General features: G+C 62.6%; 1 protein-coding gene across 8 annotated transcripts in view; it reads left to right on the plus strand.

Annotated features, from left to right (window-relative positions):
• Positions 1 to 22,296, plus strand: part of NFATC1 (nuclear factor of activated T cells 1) — a 102,626-nt gene that overhangs the window by 57,591 nt on the left and 22,739 nt on the right. For 3 of the 8 annotated variants that reach the window (XM_073790842.1, XM_073790840.1, XM_073790838.1), the window contains 3 exons: positions 4,242 to 4,374; positions 12,379 to 12,546; positions 15,260 to 15,925. In XM_073790842.1, the coding sequence (XP_073646943.1) occupies positions 4,242 to 4,374; positions 12,379 to 12,546; positions 15,260 to 15,925 (967 nt within the window). Of the gene's footprint in view, positions 1 to 4,241; positions 4,801 to 12,378; positions 12,547 to 15,259; positions 15,926 to 22,296 lie in introns of those variants that run through there. The other 5 variants (XM_033837870.2, XM_033837868.2, XM_073790839.1 and 2 more) reach the window with 4 other exon arrangements.

Raw genomic sequence — 22,296 nt, forward strand, 5'->3', positions numbered from 1 at the left:
GTCCAGAACCTGAGCACACCTTCCCCGCTCCTGGGCAGGTGGGCCTCGGGGTTCCGCCAGCATCCTTGACAGTGACCCCTCACTGCTGTCCTCCCAGGGAAGAGCCAGGACACAGACGCGAGGTCAGACCTCAGTGTGCTCAGCCGGCTTGTCCGTTGGCCGGCAGCCGGGGCCCCTGCGGGGACGGGCGCCCGCCGCACACGCCTGACCTCTGAGGGGTCGCCGCGCTGGCCCAGGGCCTGCCTGAGCCCGTCCTTACGCGCGGCCTCCCGTGGCCCTCGTGGTTCACGCACGGAGGGACCTGAGGCAGAATGACTGTTCCTCGAGTTGTGGGTGGAGGATGTTTTCTGTGTGAAGTCGTAGCTGCCGCAGCGTTCTCTGACCCGCCTTTCAGTCTGTGTCCTTGTGGTTTAAGCGGGCTCTTCGGGCCTTGTGTTCTTACCTGCCCCACAGCCTCTGTCTTCTCGTTGGGGCGTTGAGACCATTGTGTGTGAAGCGATTATTGCCGGGGTTGGGTTAACTGTGCACCACCGAGTGCGTGTGTGTCCTACTTAGCCCCAGAAGAGCAGTAGAAACCTTCAGGTAACATAACGTACAGGCTAGCAGGTGACTCTCTGGAGACGTTCACAGACCTTCCAGGCTCTCTGCCTCGGCCCACCAGCCACTCCTGACGCAGGTGTGTGGATGCAGGGAATGGGGGTCACGGTTCAGAATCTCGTCCAGGTCAAGGACTGAATTTTTTCCTCAGGCTCCCCCGTGCGAACAGGGGACCTCGGGCTGTGGGCTTTGCCGAAGGGATCTAGGCGCCCTCTGCGCGGTGGCCGGGAGGACACGTGCTGGGAAGGAGGCCTGGGGCCTGCACTTCCTCCGCACAGGCGGCGCTGTCAGGAAGAAGCATCTTTCACCTGCGACTTAAGCTTTCTTTTCCAAGCACCGACCCATTTACCAGAAGGCTTTTCAAATGGTATCAGAAGGAGATGCTTCCTCCTTGGCCCAGGGGCGACACCTGCGTCCACGACCTCGCTCCGCCCAGGGTGTCCAGGCCTCTAACCTCACACATCCTCTTGGGCTCCTCCTGGCCCCCCCGAGAAAGTGCCCCGTCTCAGGCAGCTCCACTTTCTGACGGGGACTCTGGGTCCCGCAGGCCCAGCAGTCGCAGAGCCGGCCCTCAGGTTTGCTGTGACAGACACTGGCCACCAGCCGTCACCCCGAAACGGGGGCCCTCGGCTCCCAGTTCCAGCCCCACCGCAGGCCCGAGTCCTCTGCCCCCAGGCCCCAGTGCCGCCCACCCCTTCTCCCTGGGCAGGAAGGAGAGGCCTGCAGAAGCTATGCATCTGTTGGCATCGAAATAATTCTGCCAAGTTTGCATGTTCAGATTTTCCGTTGTTGAGTTTCCTTTTCCACTGTGAACAGCGCATATATTAAAGAAAGCTTAACGGTTATCAGTCATGTGTTCTAAAAGAAACGTAGGACATGTGAATAATGGTGTGCTTTACGTTCACCATTTCATCTTTCTTATCTCTTAAATGAAGTTTACTTTTATATATTTTTTTCTAATTATAAAAGAGTGTCATATTCACTGTGGAAAATTGGAAGATACAGCAAAGTATAACCAAAGAAAACGCCTAGCGTAATTTCACCACTTGGATGTAGCCACCATTCACATTGGGGCGTCTTTCCTTCCATCCTTTTCCTGTCACGGGTGTGTGTCTGCACGTGCACACACATATATACACGTGCCTCGTGTCGTGCGCACGTGCCTCGTGTCGTGCACGTGCCTCGTGTCGTGCACGTGCCTCGTGTCGTGCGCACGTGCCTCGTGTCGTGCACGTGCCTCGTGTCGTGCACGTGCCTCGTGTCGTGTGCACGTGCCTCGTGTCGTGTGCACGTGCCTCGTGTCGTGCACGTGCCTCGTGTCGTGTGCACGTGCCTCGTGTCGTGTGCACGTGCCTCGTGTTGTGCATATTTAAAACAGGGTCGGATTGTGCTGCATTTATAGTTTATGTACTGTCGTGAGCAATTTAGACAATGGGTTTTCTTTTTTCAATTAATTAATTTATTTATTTATCTTTGGCTGCATTGGGTCTTTGTGGCTGCACCCGGGCTTTTCTCTAGTTGCGGTGCACGGGCTTCTTCTCGTTGCGGCGGCTTCTCTTGTTGTGGCTCACGGGCTCTAGGCGCGTGGGCTTCAGTAACTGTGGCTCACGGGCTTAGTTGCTCCGCGGCCTGTGGGATCCTCCCGGACCAGGGCTCGAACCCGTGCCCCCTGCACTGGCAGGTGGATCCTTAGCCACTGCGCCGCCAGGGAAGCCCCCAGACAGTGGGTGTTCTTAAAGCGGGTGGCGGGTGTGCCGAGTGCCGCTGGCGGCCTTGCTCTGCTCCCGCCGTGGCAGGCGCTCCTGTCGCTGCGTCTCCCTTCCCGCCTCTGCCTTACTGCGTGTTTAGCATTGGTGCTCCCACGAGGACAGAACTTCGTCACAAAATTTCATAGTCTGTCTAGCATCTCAGTCTGTGCCACATCAAAACACAGCCCTCCAGCCTCTTAGAACCCACAGAAGCCGACCCGCGACGTGGAACCTGCTCAGGGCTCCTTGCCCTGCCGGACGCACCCCGCTGCTTCCTGCAGCCGCTCCTGTTGACGCCTCCCCGCTTTGCTTCTGGCCTCAGCTCAGGCAAACCCTCTTCCTTTCTGTCTCTTGTCCTGGTTCCTCCTGTAGAGATCGGGCTCTGGTCGCCGTGGGCCGCCGTGTCTGCCATCGTGGCGCACCCGCTGTGTGCCGGGGGCCAGCATCACCTGCAGGGTCGCCTCATATCATTGAATTCTCAGAAAACAGCCCCCAAGGAGTGTCTTTCTCTTCCGGTTCCCTGCGCAGGCGGTGGAGCTAAGACTCAGAGACGGCAGAGCCAGGGCAGAAACCCAGACCCGTCGGGCCCCAGCCAGGCTCCCGAACACGGGCCGCGTAGCTGCGGTGCAGACTCTCTGCAGGGGTCTGGCCGGGCGCACACCCTCACCCCCACTGGGTCCGTCCCCTTGGGGTTCCTTTGCTCAGGCAGGAGACCTGCGTGCTTGTGGCTTCTTCCAAATGGAATGAGGCTGTTAGAACAACAGGGGACATTGCCTGACGCAAGTGTGGCCCCAGGGGACGGAGCCCAGAGGGGGCTGCAGCCCGGGTCCCGGCCCCTCCGGCCCTGCCACTCGTGTGCCCTCAGCAGCAGGCTTCTGAGCCCCATTTCTTCACCTGGAAAGGGAAGAGGTTGCCCTGAAGTTCTCCTCAGCTTTGGTTAAACATTTTTCAGATTTCATTATTAACAGGATTCAATCAATTTTGCTGTTAAATTGGGTAACAGGCTACAGTTACTCTAATTTAAAAAAAAAGGGATGCCATGGATTTTTCTTATACATTTTCCTACTTGTTAACCGAAATCATATGACAAAAAACCTTGAAGAAACTTTCTGGATGTGAACTCTCCTCCCCACCCCCAAAGCAAGGGCACCTCCTTGGCGCCAAGGACAGGCCCTCACGTGGACGCCCGGTCTCGGCACACGGACCCCAGCCTGCTTCCTTCTCCCACACGCGTGCTGCCCCACGGCGACCTGTGTTTATACCTGTACTTGAAAGGGCCACTTTTGTAAACATGTCGTTGACTTTTCATTGAAAACATGGAAAGGTAACAGCAGCTTCCGCAAGCCACCCTGATGCATCCGTGCCTGACTGTCCGCCCCCCCAAGTTCGCTGAGTCCGACTCTCCCGTCCCCTTCGATTTGAGAGGGTCGTGGCTTGGGCTTTGGGCCGTCGGCACAGAACGTCTGCGGCGAGCACTTCCCCTGGGTCTTCGTTGCCAGTTACCTGAACTGCTGCTCCCGGCTTCCCCAGGAGCGCCAAGTCGGTGAACGTGGGCTTAGTTTTCTGAAGGTCATGCCCTGGCGTGAGGGCAGAGGGGCGTGGGGTCTTGTGGAGACTTCCCTGCCCGATAGCGGGCCCGCTCTTAGCATCTGTGCTCACGGCTTCTCTCCTGGGCCCAGTCGGTGGCATCGTAGGTGAAGCCCCCGCCTCCCTACCTCGCACACACCCCAGCCCACCTTTCGGCTCTGCTGGGAGGAATCAGGGTCCCTGCAGGCTCTCAGGGTGGCCTCTCTGAAGGGCAAACCTGCCGTGTGTTTCACACTCCGGGAGGGCCTGGGTGTGTCTGTGCGTTTGCGAGATGCTCACCGCCCCCTCCTTCTGCCGCTTTCTCACTAGAATTCGCTGGTGGTGGAGATCCCGCCTTTTCGCAACCAGAGGATAACCAGCCCCGTCCAAGTCAACTTCTACGTCTGCAACGGGAAGCGGAAGAGGAGCCAGTACCAGCACTTCACCTACCTGCCCGCCAATGGTAACGCTCTCTTTCTAACCCTAAACGCTGCGAACCAACCCACGGGGTGCTTTTCCTGAAAGAAAATCAGGAACCCTGACACGTGGTGGCTTCAGACCGTGTGGTCGCGCTGCACGCCCGAGCTGTTACCGTCCTGTTAGCAAGATCACGTCGTCGGTTCCTTCCAGAGAAAAGTGGAGCTTTCAGTGTATTTTCCTTCGTTACTCTTGGGGCTGGGGGCTGCATTTGGGGATAATTACTGATCATTTTGCTAGCTGCTTGCAGATACACAACCGCCAAGGGGGAAGAGGTGCAGCTCTTCTGTACACAGAAGCTGAGGTGGCCTCGGTGTGAGTTTAAATTCTAGAGATGTTTAAGGCGGAGAAGCAAATGGTTATGATGATTTTGCAGGTGCCTTTAGAAATAAACCCTTGTATGAAGCCTGAAGGCTGGTGGTTGGTGTGATCATTAACTGACGGTAATGATTTCTGTCCTCGAGCTAACGTCCCACAGAAAACTCCTGGTTGGATAATTGCGTCTCCGGTGACCAGGGGGCTTGCGCTCCCAAACACCCTTTACTCGACCAAAAAGCACCTCGTTCAGGTTGTCCGCTCACACGCTCTGAGGATGGTTTCTTGGCCTGAAAAAGACCTGTGTGTGTACCTTCTCCACTTTTCAGGCTGTTTTCTGAAGGAGAACAGCATCGTGTGTTGTTTCGCTTCTGAACTAGTAGAAAGTTGTTTCTCGGTGTTGCCCAGACCCGAGGCCTGGCGCCTGGGGCCCATGCCGCCCTCCTCCAGGCCGGCAGGGTGTGTGTCCAGAGAGGGCCGCGTCCTGATTCACCTGTGTCACGTAAGCACAGCTGTGCCAACGGTCTTGTTATACTGTGACTGCTGTTTTAAAAACTTGAGATTCATATAACCTAGGAGGGAAACCACGCACTAGGACTGATTGCGAAAGCAGCCATGTGATCATCTTAGTAAAAGCAAGACGTTTTTGAAGGCTTTGGTCTTCTCCTAGTGTGAAATGTCACGTACGATAGACTAGGTGATAGAAAGCCCTGGAAAACCCGAGGGGATAGCAAGCAGAATCAACTGTTTTGGGGGCAGACGCTAGCCACGCCTGTCCAGGCTTGAATAACGTGGTCTCGTGCTCATCACGTCACGAGCGTGTACGTGAACAGACCTGCAGGAGTGTGCGTTGCCGTGGGGCCGTCTGGGGGGGCCCCTCTGGGACTTCTGGGATGGGCACTGAGCACCCCACCAATCCTGCCTGTTCTCGGACGTGTACTACATTCCTTACAGCAGAAAGTACTCAGTCTTTGTTTGGAAATGTAATGATCGTGTCCTAATTAAAATTCAAGCATGGTTGACTAAAAATTGAATGCTTTAAAGAAAACCTAGGTTTATAAAGAAAAATTCCTTTCTAAAGCAGTTTAGAAATCAGCTCGAACGTCGTTTCCTGCAGTTCCTGCTCGAAGTTCACCTCCCGCTTAACACAGACGCCCCCAGTCAGAGGGAGGGGGTCTGCGCGCAAACCGGGTCCCCCTTTCGGGGGAGGTACCGAGGCCCCCAGAGACACGTCACTGAGATCCTGGGGCAGGACTGTCGAGGGGCCACTGTCTCCCCCCAACCCTACAGCTGCCGTTCAGTCCTGCAGGCTCCCTCCCGCCAGGGGCTGACCTGCCCCCCGCTCCGCACCCCATCACCCCCGTGTCAGCCCAGCACACCCATCGCTCATGCTGTGTGGACCGTCACCCGGACCCCCCGGTCCCTCGAGCTGGTGACCCAGACCCGCCCACAGAGCCGTCCGTCCGTCCGTCCGTCCCTCCGGAGCATGGCTGTCTGGCTCTGTGGCCTGTGCTGCTCTCATCAGGCCCTGGTCTCCCTTCACTTCTCTCCTGGAAATCTGCCCCATCCCCAGGGGGTCGAGGGGTCCGTGCCACCCACGCCTGAGAGCCCCGGCCCTGCCCTGCCTTCCTGGGTGGCCGTGCCCCGTGGGGCCGTGAGCTCCCTGGGAGCAGGGACCCCAGCCGGCCCTGACTCCGTGCCCGGGTCGTGGGGACCGTCCTCCTGTGCTTTTCTCTTGTAAACAATAAATGCACCAGTGCAAGAGCGGGACTCGAGCTCCCAGCTTTTAGGTTTGGTGTTTTTTCTCGCGGTCGCTTCTGCCCCCTGCAGCTTCGTGCTGAGTCTTCACGTGGTTCAGCAGGTGGTGCTGGTTAGGGGCCAGGTGGGCACCTCCTTCCCACGTCGGGTCTCAGCCTGTCCTTACCCTCTGAAGCCTCCGCACAGAGAAGCCTACCACCCCGCCGCCCGCCGTCTGACGCATCGTTCGTGTCGTTGTTCAAACCGGAAGGAAGCCCGGCTGCGGGTCTGCGCGGGGCCCGGGCAGCTAGGGCCGCTTCCCGTCTCTGGGGGCCGTGTTTGGGGGAAAGTCTCCAGGTGCGTGTAGGACGCCCTGAGCAAGCAGAGTGTGTACAGCGGGGGTTCCTGGCGGGAAGGTCAAGGACAGAGCAGAGAAGACAACCGGGCAGTTGCAGGAGAGGCCACGGACCCACCCACGTGCAGCCAGGGAGGTTTTCCTCAGTTTCTTGTTTGTCGCTGTCTGGGTTTAACCGCAGTCTCCCGAAAGAAAGCGTCCGCTCTCTCCAGCGCTGTGAGCTGAGGGGCCCTGGTACCTGTCACGAGGCCGAGACCCCGGGGAAACAGCCCCAGTTAAAGAGGGAAAACAGCCTGCTCTGTGGGGAGCGGCCCCTGGGTTCGGGGGGACGACGGCGTCCACCCTGGCTGTGTCCCCAGGGCTTCCGTTTCCGACGCTGCCCAGTGACCCCGGGACGAGCAGGCAGGGGCGGCAGCTCACACACTAGGGGGGAATCCCAGCCAACGACTTCAGAGTCATGGGCCAAAGTCAGCATGTTCCTAGAACGAGGAGGTCAGTCATGACAGATCCTCGGGCCTGGAGGGTCTGCCTGTTCCCCTGAGATGTTTCTAGCTGGTCCCCAGGAGTGCCTGCAGTGGCACCAGGCCCCCTGCCCACCTGTTGCTCGGGGTGAGGGTCCTGGAGCTTCACCAGAGTCAGCCAGGGAGGCCCTGGGGGTGTTGATCCTGGGCCTCAAGCCCACCCGACACTCCCACCTGAAGGCTGAGGGGAGCCGGGTGGGTCCCGGTGCAGGCCGGCGGGAGCCGGGACGGGGCGCCCGCTGTGGCTGGTGGCATGGCCGCTGCCCATGGGCCTTTGGAACCTTCCTGAGTCAGCTCAGTGGCGTGGCGACCGCGTGGCGGTGAGCGTGCATTGGAGGGAGACGGTGCACAGCTACGCACGTCTGGCTCATGCAGGCGCTGTGATGCACCTTCTCCTGGGAACTCCCGCGTCCCGGAGGCTGCTGTTAGTAAATTGCCAATTTTCGGGCGCTCTCGCTGTTCCAGCAGGAGAACGAGGGACCGATGTTTTCATTTCTTTCCACGTTAAACCTGCCGCCGCAGAGAGGCAGGGAACTGGCTGCCCCACCGGGCGCCCCGGGAGGGACGAGTCAGGGCCGGGCCGGGGCCCGTGGGGAGGGTTTGGAAGCCGCCCTTCCCCGCAGCGCTCTCCACGGGCCTGAGCTCCTCACGGTGTGTCTGGTTCGCACGCCGCTGGCCTCCCCGTGAGGTGTCCAGACCCGGTGGCAGGAGAGCCCAGGCATGTGAAGGGGAGGGGGCTTCCCCTCTAAAGGCCGCCACGGGGTCAACTCTGTCGACCGTCCTGACAGACACCGGCCTGAGGCCCCCGACGTGGCCTTGAATCCGCAGGGAGGGGTTTGAGCTTGGAACAGAGTAGGACGAGGGGGTGAATCGTGGGGCCTGAGCTGCTGGGAAAGAAGGCGGGTGCCCTTTCCGCGGGGGGGCCACACCCAAGGCTCCCCCACTGAGACCGTCACCCGTGGCGGAGCAGCGAGGGGGAGGGTGGTTTTGATCAGATACCTGAGGGCCACGGCCACCGACTGCAAAGGCAACGCAAGTCGGGAGTGAGGCTGGACCCCCAAGAAGTCTGAGCACAGCCTTGCGGAGGGAAGACCTGGTGACCCCTTCCCCCGGGGACCGGGGCCTGCCCACGACAGCGCGCGGCGCGGGGGTTACCCCAGCACGGCCCCCCGCCAAGTCACAGCCCTCTGTGCACAGCTGCTCGGGTCAAACCACAGGAGAGTGAATCACATTCCCTTCGGACGCAGCGCTGGCAACAGCGGGTGAAGGCCAAGCGGCGCGTTTGCTGGCTCGTGCGGTCTGCTCTGCCCGAACGCCATGGCCAACCCAGCTGCGGGGAGCCGGAGCCCCGGGTAAGGGCCCTGGAGCCACGGGGCTGGTGCCACAGACGGCGAGGCCGCCACACCCGCTCACACCCCGCCTGCCGCGACAGAGCTGTCTCCCGGTGTCCACTCGACGCTCCCGCAGAGGCTGCCAGGCAGCACCCCCAGAAAGGCGGGGAGGACCCGAGGGAGGACAGGCCACCCCGTCGGGCGTGGCGGGCACTGCCGCCACCGCGGAGCGGGGGTCTCGGCGGAGTCTGTGGTGTCTCGGTCGGGAGGTTCCTGCCATGCACCCAGAGCCTTGTCCTCTGGGAACCCGAGGACCTGGCGCAAGTGCTGGCTGTGCTGCGGGAGGGGGGGTAGGAGCTTGTGCCTGCCGTCACGCGGCGGTGGGGTCTGTGAGTCCCCTCCTCGTCCTCCGGTCCATCCGCCCCAGCCCCCTCTCGGCCCTGGACGCAGACGTGGGCGCCCGCTTGCTGAGGGCCGGCGGTGCAGAAGGCTCCTGCCGCCACGTCTCCTGCCTCAGAAGAGTCGCGCCCTGAAGCTGCCCTGCTGGCGTTTGTGTCCGCGGCTCACGCGTAACAAACAGAAGACAGTGTGAGCTTCGTTCTCCGTTCTCCGGGGCTCGGGGCAACCTCTTCTGCACAGGGCGGGGGCCGCAGCCGAACCGCTGAGGCCTTGGCGGGGGGGCGGGGGGGCGTCCTCGCCTGAGGGGGATGCTCAGCGCCCGTACACCCCCTTCTCGCCATGTCCCCCATGCACAGCGAGACCCTCTCTCCCTCTTAAGACCACAGCCCTATGGCATCAGGGCCCCTCCAGCCTCGTTGAACCCGACTCCTTTCCTAATGGCCCATTTCCAGACACAGTCACCCTGGAGTTAGGGCTTCAGCCCCCGCGTCTGGGGGACAGTTCAGTCGGCAGCAGCACCCCTGGCCTGTCCGAGGCCAAAGAGCTGGGCTGTGGCCCCAAGCCTGAGCCCTGGCCCCGCTGCTCCCTGTGCCAGCGGGTTGGGAAGAGGGAGGGCCCTGCACCGCTGTCCCCGTGCGGGGGAGGCTCGGTGCCGCTGCCCTTACGGCTCATGCCACGTTGGGTCCCTCACCACCTCTTAGGTGGCCGTCACGTCTGTGTTACAGCTGGAAAAGCGAGGCCTGTGGGTCACAGGATCAGCCCCAGGGCCGCGCAGCCGGCGGGTGCCTGCCGGGGCTCTGAGTTCATCCACCTGAGAGCAGCGCAGACGTTCGCCCTCGTCCCAGGTGTGGCCACGTCTGTGTGTCCGTCCGTGTGTGCAGGACACTAGCTGTGCGTGTAGGAGGAGTGCCTGCTTTTCTCTTGGTGCAGTTTCGGGCTGGCCTGCTTTTCTGCGTCCGTTTTGCCTTTGTTCTTCACTCGCCTGCGTCTGGACGCCATGCAAAGTGCCAGGGATGCGAACGTCTGTAAAACCCTGAGCTCCGGGGACTCACAGAGGAGCTTGTGTCACAGGCGCGAAAAGTCTTCTGAATAAAACAGTTGGGTTCCCGTGGTTCTGATACTCAAGAGGGCCGAGGCCCAAATGTCTCCCCTGTAGCTGCCAGGCAGTCGGCCTTGGCCTCCCGGGGGTCAGAGGACGGGCGTCCTGTGGTCGGACCCCTGGGCCGTGGCCTTGGCCTCCCGGGGGTCAGAGGACGGGCGTCCCGTGGTCGGACCCCTGGGCCGTGCTCTTAAGGTGGTGGAGGGCGCCCAGCTCCTCTTGCTTCGTGTGCGGGTCCTGGTCTGGGCACGAGCCCCAGGCGCACAGGTGTGAGGGGAGCCCGGGACGGCTGCTGTGCTCCACCTGTCTGCCCGGGGACGGTGGGAAGGTGATGGCGTGATTCACGAGAGACGGCGTCCTTCTGTGTAACGGCCGGCAGGCCAGGGTGTGAGCCCCGCTCCCCGGCAGGGGTCGTGTCACGCTGCCCCCTGGCTTCTCCGTCCACGTGGGATCCTGGGGGTCAGGCTGAGTTGAGGACCCCAGGCCTCAGTTCCGCCCCGGGTCCTGGTAGCGGCCCAGGGCCGAGTGGCCGTGAGCCGAGGGCCTCTGCTGCCCTTGTCTGATCTTCCATTAAATCAGCCATTTGCAAAATCCACTGAACCCCGGGTGAAGGGCAGGGTGTGGACGTGGGCACCGATTCCCATGGGTGGATGCGATCTGAGAGACGTCAGGAGGGCGTGCGGATGGGATGGGGCAGCTGTGCCTGGGGGGCCACGTGTCCACCCCGCGCCCTGCGGACAGAGCAAGGCTCACACTGCTTGGCCACGTGAGTGACACGGCAGTGCGGCCGCGTCTGTGAACCGCGAGGACCTGGAGAGCGTCCACCCGAGGAGGTGCGGGTCTGGCAGCGGATCCGGAAAGGCGGCCGGACCTGCCTGGGCCTCCCCGATCCCACTGGGTGGCCAGCAGGCGGGCCCACGGCCGGGCAGGTCCCCTTTGTCCCCAGAGGAGGCGGGAGGCACCCTCTGCTTTCGGTGCGTTTAGACTCTGTAGGTGCCCTGGGGGTAGCGGGCGCATGTGCCCCGGGCCCCGCGTCTGCTCCACGTCTGCCGGGAACTGCCCCCACCTGGCGCTGAGGCGCTGGGGTCTCTGTCCTGGTCACTGTCCCTGGGCTGTGCGGAGCCCTCAGGGCAGGCGGGGGGGGATTATCTCTGTTAAGTGCACAGGAGTCTGTGCCCAAAGGGAGTTCGTAGTGGTGGCCTCGTGCTGGGGCCTCCAGAGGTGTGATCGGCCCACTGCGCGGGTGCGGAGAGGCTGCAAATGCAGGGGAGGGTGTCTGAGCCGAGCAAGGAGGCCCAGCTCGGCTGGGTCACCAAGGACTCGTGCGCCCGCGAAGGCCCGGAGGCTGCGGTGGGGAGGGGTCCCGCCCGGGTCGAGTCTCCACCCGACCGTGGGAAGAATCCAGTGGGTCCCGACGCCATGGGAAGGTGATGCATTTCCTGAGCCCTCGCCTCACGCCCTCGGCCGGGTCTGGCCCACAGAGGCCCCCCAAGATCGTCTTGCTGAGACTTTCCCAGAAAGACCCCCAGGGCGAAGAGGGAGTGAACGCGGGTGTCCCAGCTTTAAACAGGTCATAAACCACGGACATTGAAGCGGCCAGCAGCACAGATGCCCGATCGCTCCTGCCCTCCGCCAGCCCCCGGGATCGCAGGGCCTAGGCTGGCCGCGTGGCATGTAAATCAGGCCCACGGCCGTTTCCCCGGCTGCACCTCCACAGCCGGCAGAGCAGACAGGGTGAGGGTTTTTAGAGAGCTCGGGGGACCCTGGACGAAAGGGGCGAGCTGGCCCTCGTGCTGGCTGAAAATCCGGTGCAGGAGAGAGGCACCCAGCAGGGCTTTAACTTAACCTGCTAGACACGTATTTCCTTAAGGTCGAGAGCTCTGAGCCTCAGCGCGCTGATGCAGAGCTTAACCCTTGCCATTCTGGACGCCACAGGCCACACGGGCAGCTTTCGAATCCCCCCTCCCCCCCCGGGTCATATGGGTTTGTCGGGGCTGTTTTTAGTGACAGCTGTGCCCACTGGCCGTTTCTGGATGATTCTGGTTGGAGGCTGCCCCCAGCTCCGCAGTGCCGTCTGCAGAGCCACGTCCTGGAGCCTGAGGCTGTCGGACCAGAGGCAGGGCCGCTTGTTCCTGGGAGAGGCCGTCTTGCCTGTGCTGGAGCTGACGGCCACCTTCACACCCTGGGCATTGTAGCGGGAAGCGTGCGCGGCACATCACATGTTCTCTTACAGGCGAGGACGTGCGTCTGTGTCAAGGTTGCCCCAGGCCGCTCCGCTACCCCCAGCCCGCCTCCCTGGGATGCCCAGCTCGGAGCAGGAGCCCGTGTCGGGCTGCACACAGAGCTTGGACCCAGCAGAGGCCCCTCCTTGAGGTGGGCTTCCACGCGGGGACCCCAGCCGGTAGGTGCTCACGGCAGAAACCCCAGGTTGGGACTTCCCTGGTGGTGCAGTGGTTAAGAATTGGCCTGCCAATGCAGGGGACACGGGTTCGAGCCCTGGTCTGGGATCCCACACGCTGCGGAGCACCTAAGCCTGTGCGCTACAACTACTGAGCCTGCGTTCTAGAGCCCGTGAGCCACAACTACTGAGCCCACGTGCCACAACTACTGAAGCCCACGTGCCTAGAGCCGGTGCTCCACCACAAGAGAAGCCACCGCAATGAGAAGCCCGCACACTGCAAGGAAGAGTGGTCCCTGCTCACTGCAACTAGAGAAAGCCCACACGCAGCAGTGAAGACCCAACACAGCCAAAAATTAATAAACAAATAAATTAATTTAAAAGAAAGAACCCCTGGGCTGCAGAAGCTGCCGCCACGGGCGTGCGGATCGGGAGCGGAGAGACCCTTGGTCCTGAGGGGCCACCCGACGAAGCCACAAGCGCTTATGCACTCGCGCCGGGACACGGGGCCGCAGGCGCACCGAGTCTGGGGGCCCGGCCTGGGCTGTGAACAGCTCCTGTACCAAGTGCCCGCCCCTCCCCTGGGGCCTGCGGCCCTGCGTCAGGGCACGTTCACGTGGGGAATCTTCACACCCTCGCTGCGGAGGAAGCCCTCGGAGCCACGGGAGACACACGCGGCTGCTGCCGGGACCTGCGGGCGTTTCCCCCACGTGTGAGCCACACGGAGATCAGTGCCACCCGAGGACGGCGGGCAGCGGCCCTTCTCGGTGTCCTGCCGGCAGCCAGTGACGCTTTCCCTGGAATCCAGTCCTGCGGGGACCCGACCCCTCACGCAGAGCCCTAGCTGGCTGTGAGAGAGAGAGGGAGAGAGGTCCCTTCCCCAGCAAAGGCCCGTGAGTGTGGGCACCGGGGCGGGCCAGGCCCTGTGGGTCATCGGCCTGGCTGATGAAAGCAAACGCACACCCCCGCGGAGCACCCGGGGTGAGGACGCCCCGTGCACCCTCCGCAGGCTCGCCTGCCCCCACCGTGCTGGGTGCGTCCTGTCCAAGAACGCTGGGCACACTGGGGTCGGGGCGTCCGAGGCGCCGCGCCCTACAGCTCTCGGCCCGACGTGACTTCGGGGACGAGTGGCCGACCGTGGCTCGGCCTGCAGGCAGCAGGGATACTTCCCGTGGCGGCCCCGCAATGACCATCACCCGCGTGCTTCCTCCCTGCCCTCCAGCTGTCAGCGCCGCCCGGGGACCAGGCGCCTCCCTGCCCAGCATGCAGACACGTCAGACGCGGGAAGAATGACGGGAAGCAGGGGCTGGGAAGTTGGCACAACGAGGGCAAGACTAAAGGAAACAGCTTCTCTGGGAACCCTGAGTCGAAAGCCCAGGGCCTGGAGACGCTCAGCGGAGTTACGTGCTCCAGCGTCAGTGGGTCTGGAGTGTCCCCCGGGTCCCAGCCGTGTGGCTACCGTGCTACCCAGGCGCCCCGCGGACAGGCTTCGCAAGAGGCCGTCTTCCTCGTCACGGCTGCTGTGGATTCGCAGGCGCCGGCTGTTCCGGAAGAGATGTGCATCCTTGCTGGCTCGAGACCTTGGTTAGAGCAAAGCTCTGTTTGGGAGAGAACCTTTATTTACTTAAGGAGGAGGCTGGGATTGCGAGGGGCGTTCCCTCCGTGCGGCTGCCCCGGCCGCCGGGAATCCGGCAGCACACACACGAAGAGGTGAAAATGTGATTAGGGGGGATCTGATGACAGCTCATTACCCATCCTGCGTTTGCTACGGCAGCGCCGGGCATCTGTTACGAATTTAACTGCGCTCTTACCAGTCACTAGCAGGATAATCTGACCACCGGGATGTCTCCTGTAAACTGGTGTAAGAGGCAGGAACCAACGAGAAAACGGGACACAGGAAGTAAGCAAGGGCGGGAGTGGAGCCCCAGCCCCTGTGCAGACCCCACGGCACATCTGCTCACCTTCTCCCTGGCCCTCTCGGCGCCTGGTCGGGCCCACGGCCTGGAGGGAGTGAAGGGGACCCTCCAGTGCCCATCACGCCCTCCTCCCAGCCCGGTTCTCTGCACCGCCGGCTTCCTAGCGAGGGGTGGACAGGGCAGTGGTCTGGAAGCCGTCCGGGGGCTTCCGGCTCTGCCCCAGGAGCCGTGCGATCACTGGTTGTGTGTTGTCTCCAGTGGGAACGAAGCAGCAGGAGGGAGGGGTGGCGTATTTGCGCGTGTGGAACTGGTTTCCTTGTCGAGTGGCTGAAGGCTCCTCTCCTACAGCAAATGGACACTCATCTTTTCTGTCAGATTTTTACTGACTTCCAAACGCCATCTTACCGTTCAGGTTCACCAAATGTCAGACATTTATCAGATAGGGCGTCAGTAGCAGCAGAGATGCAGTGGTGCATCCAAGTTAAAAGTGTCCCTTTGGTTACTGCAAATCCGCGGGCCCTCGGGCCCAAGGCTCCTACCGCAGTTTGCGAATGGATTCTTCTGGCACATTAGTGCTGGGGGAGACGCCAAGGAAAACAGTGCTCTCGTATGAGAGCCAGCTGCAGCTTTCTGGGCCGATGACTCACACCCTCCTTTTAATCGGGTGGGAGAAGCAGGCAGGAGACACACAGGGACTCAGTCAAAGCGCTGTTTGTTTTCGGAGGGTATCCTAGCCACGGGCCCGCCCCGCGGCTCCCATCTGCAGCGCGTGTTTATTTAACTTCTTTTCTTTCTCGCAGTTCCAATCATAAAGACGGAGCCCAGTGATGACTACGAGCCTGCCCTCACCTGTGGACCAATGAGCCAGGGCCTGAGTCCGCTCCCCAAGCCCTGCTACGGCCAGCCGCTCGCCCTGCCGCCTGACCCGGGCTCCTGCCTCGCGCCCGGCTTCCCGCCCCGTCCGCAGAGCAGCGCCAGCCCCGAGCTCCACGACCTCTCCTGCGCCCCCTACGGCCCGGCCACGGCCGGCCCGGGCCACGGCCCCCTCGGACTTCCGCGGCCAGTCGGCGGGGTCCTCGCCGGCCAGGAGGCGCCGAGACCCGCGGGCGTGCCTCCCGGGCCCCCCCAGCCGCCGCCCCCCGCCCCGCTGCAGCCACAGGTGAGTCCGCCGTCGAGTGGTAGCTGCTCCCCGGGGTGCCGGCCAGCGCTCTGTCCCCACAGTCCCTCCTCTCCGCTGCCGCCCGGGACCCAAGAGCCGACCCGCCTGCAGCCCTGCGGCCCCGCGCGCCCCCCCGGGACGGGCCACCAGCAGCAGCAGCCGTCCGAGGTTCCGAGCAGCGAGCCTGCAGCCGCCCGGCCCCTGCCAGCGCCCGAGGTGCGTGAGGACAGTAATCATAGTCTGGCCCCCATTCCCGTAACGGTCAAGCGAGAGCCTCAGGAGCTGGACCCGCTGGACCTGGACGACGGTAAGTGCTCGCGGGCAGGCGTGCGGCCAGCCTGGCGCCGTGGGCCCGCCGCGGCAGGAGGGGCGCGTGCACCAGCCGCCCAGCTGGGGCGCGCCTGGCGTGTGTCCTGCGGGACGCCCCTGCCGCCCTCAGTGGCCCCTGGCGGCCGGCAGTGTTGCCGCCAGCCAGCGGGGTCGCACAGCTCTGCCCGGTGGGGGCCTGTGGCTGTCGACCCTCGGGTACACTGTCCACGGGGCGACACGGGGAGAGCTCGGGGCGCCCGGGTGTGCCGGCCCTGGCCGCGTGGAGCAAGCGCCCCCGGGAGCTGACGTGCCCTGTTAGGAGGGAAGACCGCCTGGCCTCGGCCGCGGCTCCAGCTTCTCGATTCCTAGTGTCCGAACCGCTTCTCTAGTCGCGTGAACCGTTTATGTATTCGCGCAGCTGAAAGTGAGCGACTGGCACCCTGTTTGGCTCGTGAGAGCACTGTAAGCACGTGACAGGCTTGTCGGAAGCTCAGCGATCAGGCAATGAGGTGCCGGTGGCTCCCCGGACCGGGGCTCGGGTCCCAGCGCGGCACCGGACTCCATGGAGACGCGTTCAGGGTGATTTGGAAACCAGGCGTCCTCGAGGCACCTGCAGTCAGGCTAATTCGTGTAAAAATCTGAGCCCCAAGGTCTTCCTATAAAATGAGAGCAGAAGGCACCTCGTCGAAGGATTGTTTTTCTCTTTCATTTGGGAAAAGGTGCCGGGGGCCCCGTGATCTGGTGGGTGAGAGGTCACCGGTGCTCTCGTGGGCCCTGCGTGGACGGTCCGTCCGTGTGGGCGCACAAAGCCAGCCTGGAACAAGGCAGCGAGAACCCGTCCCCCAGAGGAAGCCGCACCGGGCTGGTCTCAGAACCTCTGCCTGAGGGGCCCCGGGACCACACGTGTGCCCCGAAAACAGCGGGCAGACGAGCGCCGTCGGCGGGTGCAGGGCCGGGAGAGCCCGTGGGGGGCGGGGGCCCAAGCCCAGCCGTCTGCTCTCGCCCGAAAGCTGTGAGGCGGGGCAGGGCCTGGAGGAGGGAGACGGGCGCCTTCTGCGACCCCCGCCCTGACTCCAGCGGGACCACGGCGGAGCTTGCTGGCGCAAAGCAGACCTGAGGGCCAGCGTCCAACCTCAGACACGGGCCCGCCTCGGCGGGACCCTGGGGTCAAAGGCGCCGGGGTGAGCGGGGGTGCGGAGCAGGGCCTCCTCCCGTCCTGACCGCCGTCCCGGTCCCATCGTGAGCGCAGGCGTCTGGTTAGGTGAGCCTGGCACCTCCTGGGCCGTGACCAAGCCCCTAGGTTGCTGAGGGCCCAGAACGTGGTCCTCAAGGGAAGAGCCCCTGAACTCGGGGCGGGGCCTCTGAAAGCACGTCTGAGGGTGGGAGGGAGGGACCTGGCCTCTCTAGGGTCCCACCAGCACACCCTACAGAGGGGCCGCCTGCGTTTACAGAAGAAGGACACTTGAAAGCATGTGGCCTTGGTTCAGGAAAGAGCAGGGGAGGCCCTGGGAGGGGCCTCACTGCCCCCCGAGCAGACAGGGACCTGTGAGACCCTGAGGCCTGGGGCGGCCAAGCTGACGGGGTCCAGCCCTGTTGCTGGGCTGGGGGCTGCAGCCGGCGTTTCACCAGCAGGAAGGCCCCTGTGCTCCAGGCCCGCCTGCACCTGAGCGTCAGGCGGGGCGGCGAGCGGGGGCCCCGGGGGCACCTGCGGCCACTCCTGGGACAGCAGCTTCAGGGACTCGGTCCCGAAAGGATCCTCGTGGGCCCTGCTTTGTACTCAGCGGCCATCGCCCGGGCCAGCTGTCAACGCGGCCTTTCGGTTTTGGCCACGAGAGCGAAGTGACGTCGGTTTCCTTGGTCAGGATTGGGGTCACGGTGTGCGGCTTCCCCAGAAAGCGGTGAACGCGTGTCCGTGAACGTGCGTGTATCTTCACACCACCCCCACGCGTGACGTTTCGGTGCCACCCTGCTCGTCCCCAGTTAAAGCCACGCCAGGGTGGAGCCCTGAGCGGCAAAGAGTAAACGCTGCCCTGGCCCCGTTCAGAGGGGCCCCGCCACGTCCCTGTGGGTGGACATCCCCTGCGTGGACGCTGCGCCCAGCGTCCCCCCGAGCGGTCTTTCCCAGAGGGAGGCCCCCGAGGTGGAGGGAGGCCTCGGGTGCACACGCCGCGTGGCCGGGAGGCGGCCCCGCACGAGCCTGGCTTCCCTGCGGGGGGCTCTCGGGCCCGCGGGGTCGGTCTGAGCACACAGGCCGGAGGAACGGCCCTGGAAGTGGCCACTGAAAACTAAGGCTATGCGGCTTCTCTCCTGGAGTTGGAACCACACACCTTCCGGTCAGGCGTCCGTCCCCGCGCAGGAAAGCAGTTCAAGTGTTTGTTGCTCGGTCTGAGCGGCTCAAGACTCCCCGCGTCCACAGGCAGTGAGCATAGAGAAGGGGCCCGACTCTTGCTAGAAGGCTTGTAGTGGAAGCAGCAGGAAGCACGTCTGTCCTCGTGAGCGGGTGGCCGGAGCTGTCAGCTGCGTGCCGGGAGGGCTCTTGGGGGACCTTGAGGCCACATCTCCGTGCTCACCGTGGTTCCTCCGCCTGGAACCCACTTGCTCACTTGCTTACAGGAGCTGTGACGTAGACACAGGTCAGTCCCTCGTAAGTCCTCGAAAGACCGCCTAGTGCAGAATAAAGGCCCACATGGTGGCGAGGGGACCTGAATCCCCAGCCTCCCCGGCCCAGGGGCTGAGGGGCTCCGGGGCGGGTTCTTACTGGTCTCTCCTGACGGGGATGGGGGGAGGGGTACGCCGGTGTCGTGGGGTGGGTGTGGGCCCCCGAGGTGCCTGTACAGCTTGGACGCCTTGAGTTGGCACCAGTGACCTGATCCTTGGCCGGTCCCACCGTTAAAGGTTTGTGGTTGAGGGGTTTGAAAGTTAGTTTGTTAAGAGGGACGATGTCCACACTCCCGCTTGTTCTGGGGGGAGGATGGCGTGCCTCGAGGGCGCGTGTACAGAGCGCGGCCCCCGAGGCCCGGGTGGGAGAGGGAGCCGGTCGGCCAGGCCGATCCCTGATTTAGAAAAGAGGCCCCTGTGAAAGGTTTGGAAGGGGGCCCGGGGAGGGGGTCGTCGCCTCACTCTAAGGCACACGCGACTTTCCTGGTATGTCTGGGTTTTAATTGGCAGCCCAGCCCAGGAAGGTGCAGAGAAGAGAAAATGGAGACGAGGGCGGAAAACTAAATCAGAAAACTAGACGCTGATTTCAAGTGACCTTGATGTTAAAAGGCAGAGACTTCATCGTTGTCATTTACACCCAGGGAGAGGCGAGTAGTTGGGGTGGCTGACGACAGGGACCAGGGAACAAGGAGCAGGAGGGGGCGCAGGGGGAGGAGGGAGGGGGCGATTCAGGCTGTGCACGGCGGCCCCTCCCCAGGCCTCGTCTCAGCAGGACGGGGTAGCTGGTGCCGGGGGCCGCTGGCGGGTACGACCTGCTTGTCGCCTGGGCTTTGCCCCGAGAGCCGTGGCGCCGTTCCCCCGGGGCAGGAGGGACCAGCCGTGCACCACGGCTCACACAGCGAACTCAGCCCCGTGTCACTTGCAGGCACGCAGAGCCATTGCGCGTCACGACCCCAAGGTGACAGGTTAGGTGACATCCCGCCTGGCCCCGCCCCTCACCACCACCGCCCTCAGGGCTCTCAGAGGCTGATGGGAGCCGAGGCTGCAGTGACTCTGGCCCTTGCTTGCTTCGTGGGTGCAACCACTGAGTCAGGGGGCGATTGGGGTTCCTCGGGCTTGTTTGTGATGCTAATGGCGCCAGGTCTGTGAGGGGTGAGAGCTTATCTCACACGTGTTCTGGTTTTTTATTTGGGTTTTTTGCTTTCCAGGAACGTAGAATGAAAAAGGCAATAATAGGATATTATGTCCAGCTCCAGAGAGCCTGGGGCATCTGGGGCCCGTAAATGAACCATTTAGAGACCGCAAAGCAGCCGTGCCTTACGCGGGGGCCAGCTGCTCAGTCTGTGGAGTGGCTCCCCAGATGTGGCGGGTTAACGCACGTCCCAAGCCTCCACTTACCTCGAGGAACAATTTGAGTGCACGAGGACTCGCCTCAGATGAACCCCAACTTGTCGATAGGGTTGCTTTTTTTTTTAAGTTGTTTCTACTCTTCGGTTTTGTTTCAAAAGTGTCTGGACCATAAATAGTTCCCACTATGATTTATTCTTTAGTTCAACAATATGCGTAAAACATGCTCTCCACTCGGACTTCTCGATCGTGGCGGTTCCACGGCGCAGCTTTTCTTTTAAAAATTAGCTTATGGGCCTCATTTATGTTGAATGTAGAGGACATGTGTCCTAAAAGCCACACGTGAGCCATCTCCGTGGCGTGACTTTGGGACCCGCCCCTCGCGGAGCTGCGCTGCGCGACCGCACAGCAGCAGCCCTCTCTGGGTGGCGGGTTGTCCTTGGCCGACACACGTGAGAATGTGGGCGGCTCACACACGCGCACAGTAGTCCGTGTGCCGCTTGCGTACATCTGCTGGAAAGCCATCGTGAACGTCCCTGAAGCTCGCAGAGTTTATCCAGCCAGCGTTAACGTGAAGCGGCCCCGTTTTGCTGACGTGAGGATCCCCCTTTGCGACCCAAGCGACGGCTCCCGGGGTGTCGGTTTGTCTGCCACCGTAGCAGCCCCTCCGCGTCGTGCCCCGCCCGCCCTGCGGCCTCGGCCACGGTCGGCCCTTTCGGTCCCCTGCAGGGGCTCTCGGGTTTCCACAAGTCTAGATGTCATTAGAACAGCAAGCAGGTGGAGCAGGCGGCCAGGACCATGTCTGCCCCGCGTCTGGCTGTGCGTCCCCCGTGTCCCCCCTTCTTTCCTGAGCCTGGGCTGCTCTGGGGGAGGACACGGTGCTTTCCTCATGGAAAGTCTTACTAACCTGGCCCAGGGCCCGGCTCAGAGGCCTTCCCCGCTCCTGGTGATGATGGAAAGAGCCTGCCTTGCAGGTCAAACGCACGGGCTTGTTAACACTGCAGACGTGGGCTGCTACCCGGGGGCGGGAGGACGCACTCAGCCGTGCACGCGGTTCCTGAGGGTCGGTCCTTAAGGCCCGGGCCCCTGGGGTACCACCAGAGGCGGCGGATGCTGGTGGCGTGCTGACCCGCAGGCTTTATCTCCCGAGGTGGAGTCCACCGGGGCCCGGGCTGAAGCCGCCACCCGGAGGAGCGGAGCCCCCGCCCGCTCACTTCCACTTTGCCCACCCGGCGGCGGTGCGTGCCTCCCGGGCGCCGGAGTCCATATGCACGGGGACTCGGGGCTGAGCTTCCAGGGCCGCTGTGCCTCCAAGTGGGTCAGACCGGTGTGCAGGCTTGGGCGCAAGTCTCTGCCTCGTCCCCGACCGGGTGGACCCGAGCGACAACCAGTGAGTGGCGGGAGCAGTCGACCACTGTCAGCCCGCCACGGGCAGCGCTCGAGCACTGCGCGTCTGCTGCGCCCTGGGAGGTGTGTGCTCGCCGCTGCGGCTGCGCTGCAGGGCAGCAGCCGTTAGGATCTGCCTCTGGCGGAGGAGGAGGGAAGGCAGGGACTGCTCTGAGGTGTCCGCTGAGTCAGGGCCTCTATAAATAGGGCACTGCCTTTGGCCCCGGGGACACAGCTTGCTAGGCTAGGACGTTTGAGAGTCTCCTGCAGCTCGTATGACACTGCAGCTTAGGTGTCCGAGGTTCGGGGCGCCTCTCAGTTGCAGGATGTAGACGCTAGCTAGAAGCGTGGACTGCTTTGACTTCTAATCAGGTCTTCTCCAGCCCAATTATTTTCTGTGCACTTGGAGGGGAATTTGGTGGTTTGCTTTCAGCTAACATTCACCTTCTCCCTTAATCCTAGGTCTTAGCTGATTTCCTACTGTAGATGGGAGAGCTGTTTGACGTTCTTAATTGGAGGGAAAGAAACAGGGGAGAAAGCGGAGGGAAGAGCTAGAAAAGGTCTTGTGGAACTAGAACCACTTAGGTCTACCTGGTGCCAGAAACACTGGCGACGGAAGCTGGCGCTCGGACCTGGCTGCGTGCGGGGCACTTGGGCGCCTCGTGGTGCGTTGTCTCCAGTCTCGGGCAGGCTGTGAGGGTGGGAGAGTGTCGGCAAGTGAGCGCGTCAGGACCGTGACGCAGTTTTCCAGTGTGGCAATACTTCTGCAGAGGCGAGCATCTTTCCAGGGGGATTTAATCAGCTCCGTCTCCCTTTCAGACCAGGTTGCACAACCTTGGCCTGGTCTCTGCGTTTTCTCTCTCTGATGCCGTGCATTTCAAAGCGCTTTCTCGCTGAAGGACGAGCACATCTGACAGGTCCTCTCAGATCTGCGAGCCACACCCAGCACACGGCTGTACTGTGTTCACCAGAGCGTGA

Source organism: Tursiops truncatus, chromosome 13, assembly GCF_011762595.2.
Source record: "Tursiops truncatus isolate mTurTru1 chromosome 13, mTurTru1.mat.Y, whole genome shotgun sequence".
NCBI classification, from domain to species: Eukaryota; Metazoa; Chordata; class Mammalia; order Artiodactyla; family Delphinidae; genus Tursiops; species Tursiops truncatus.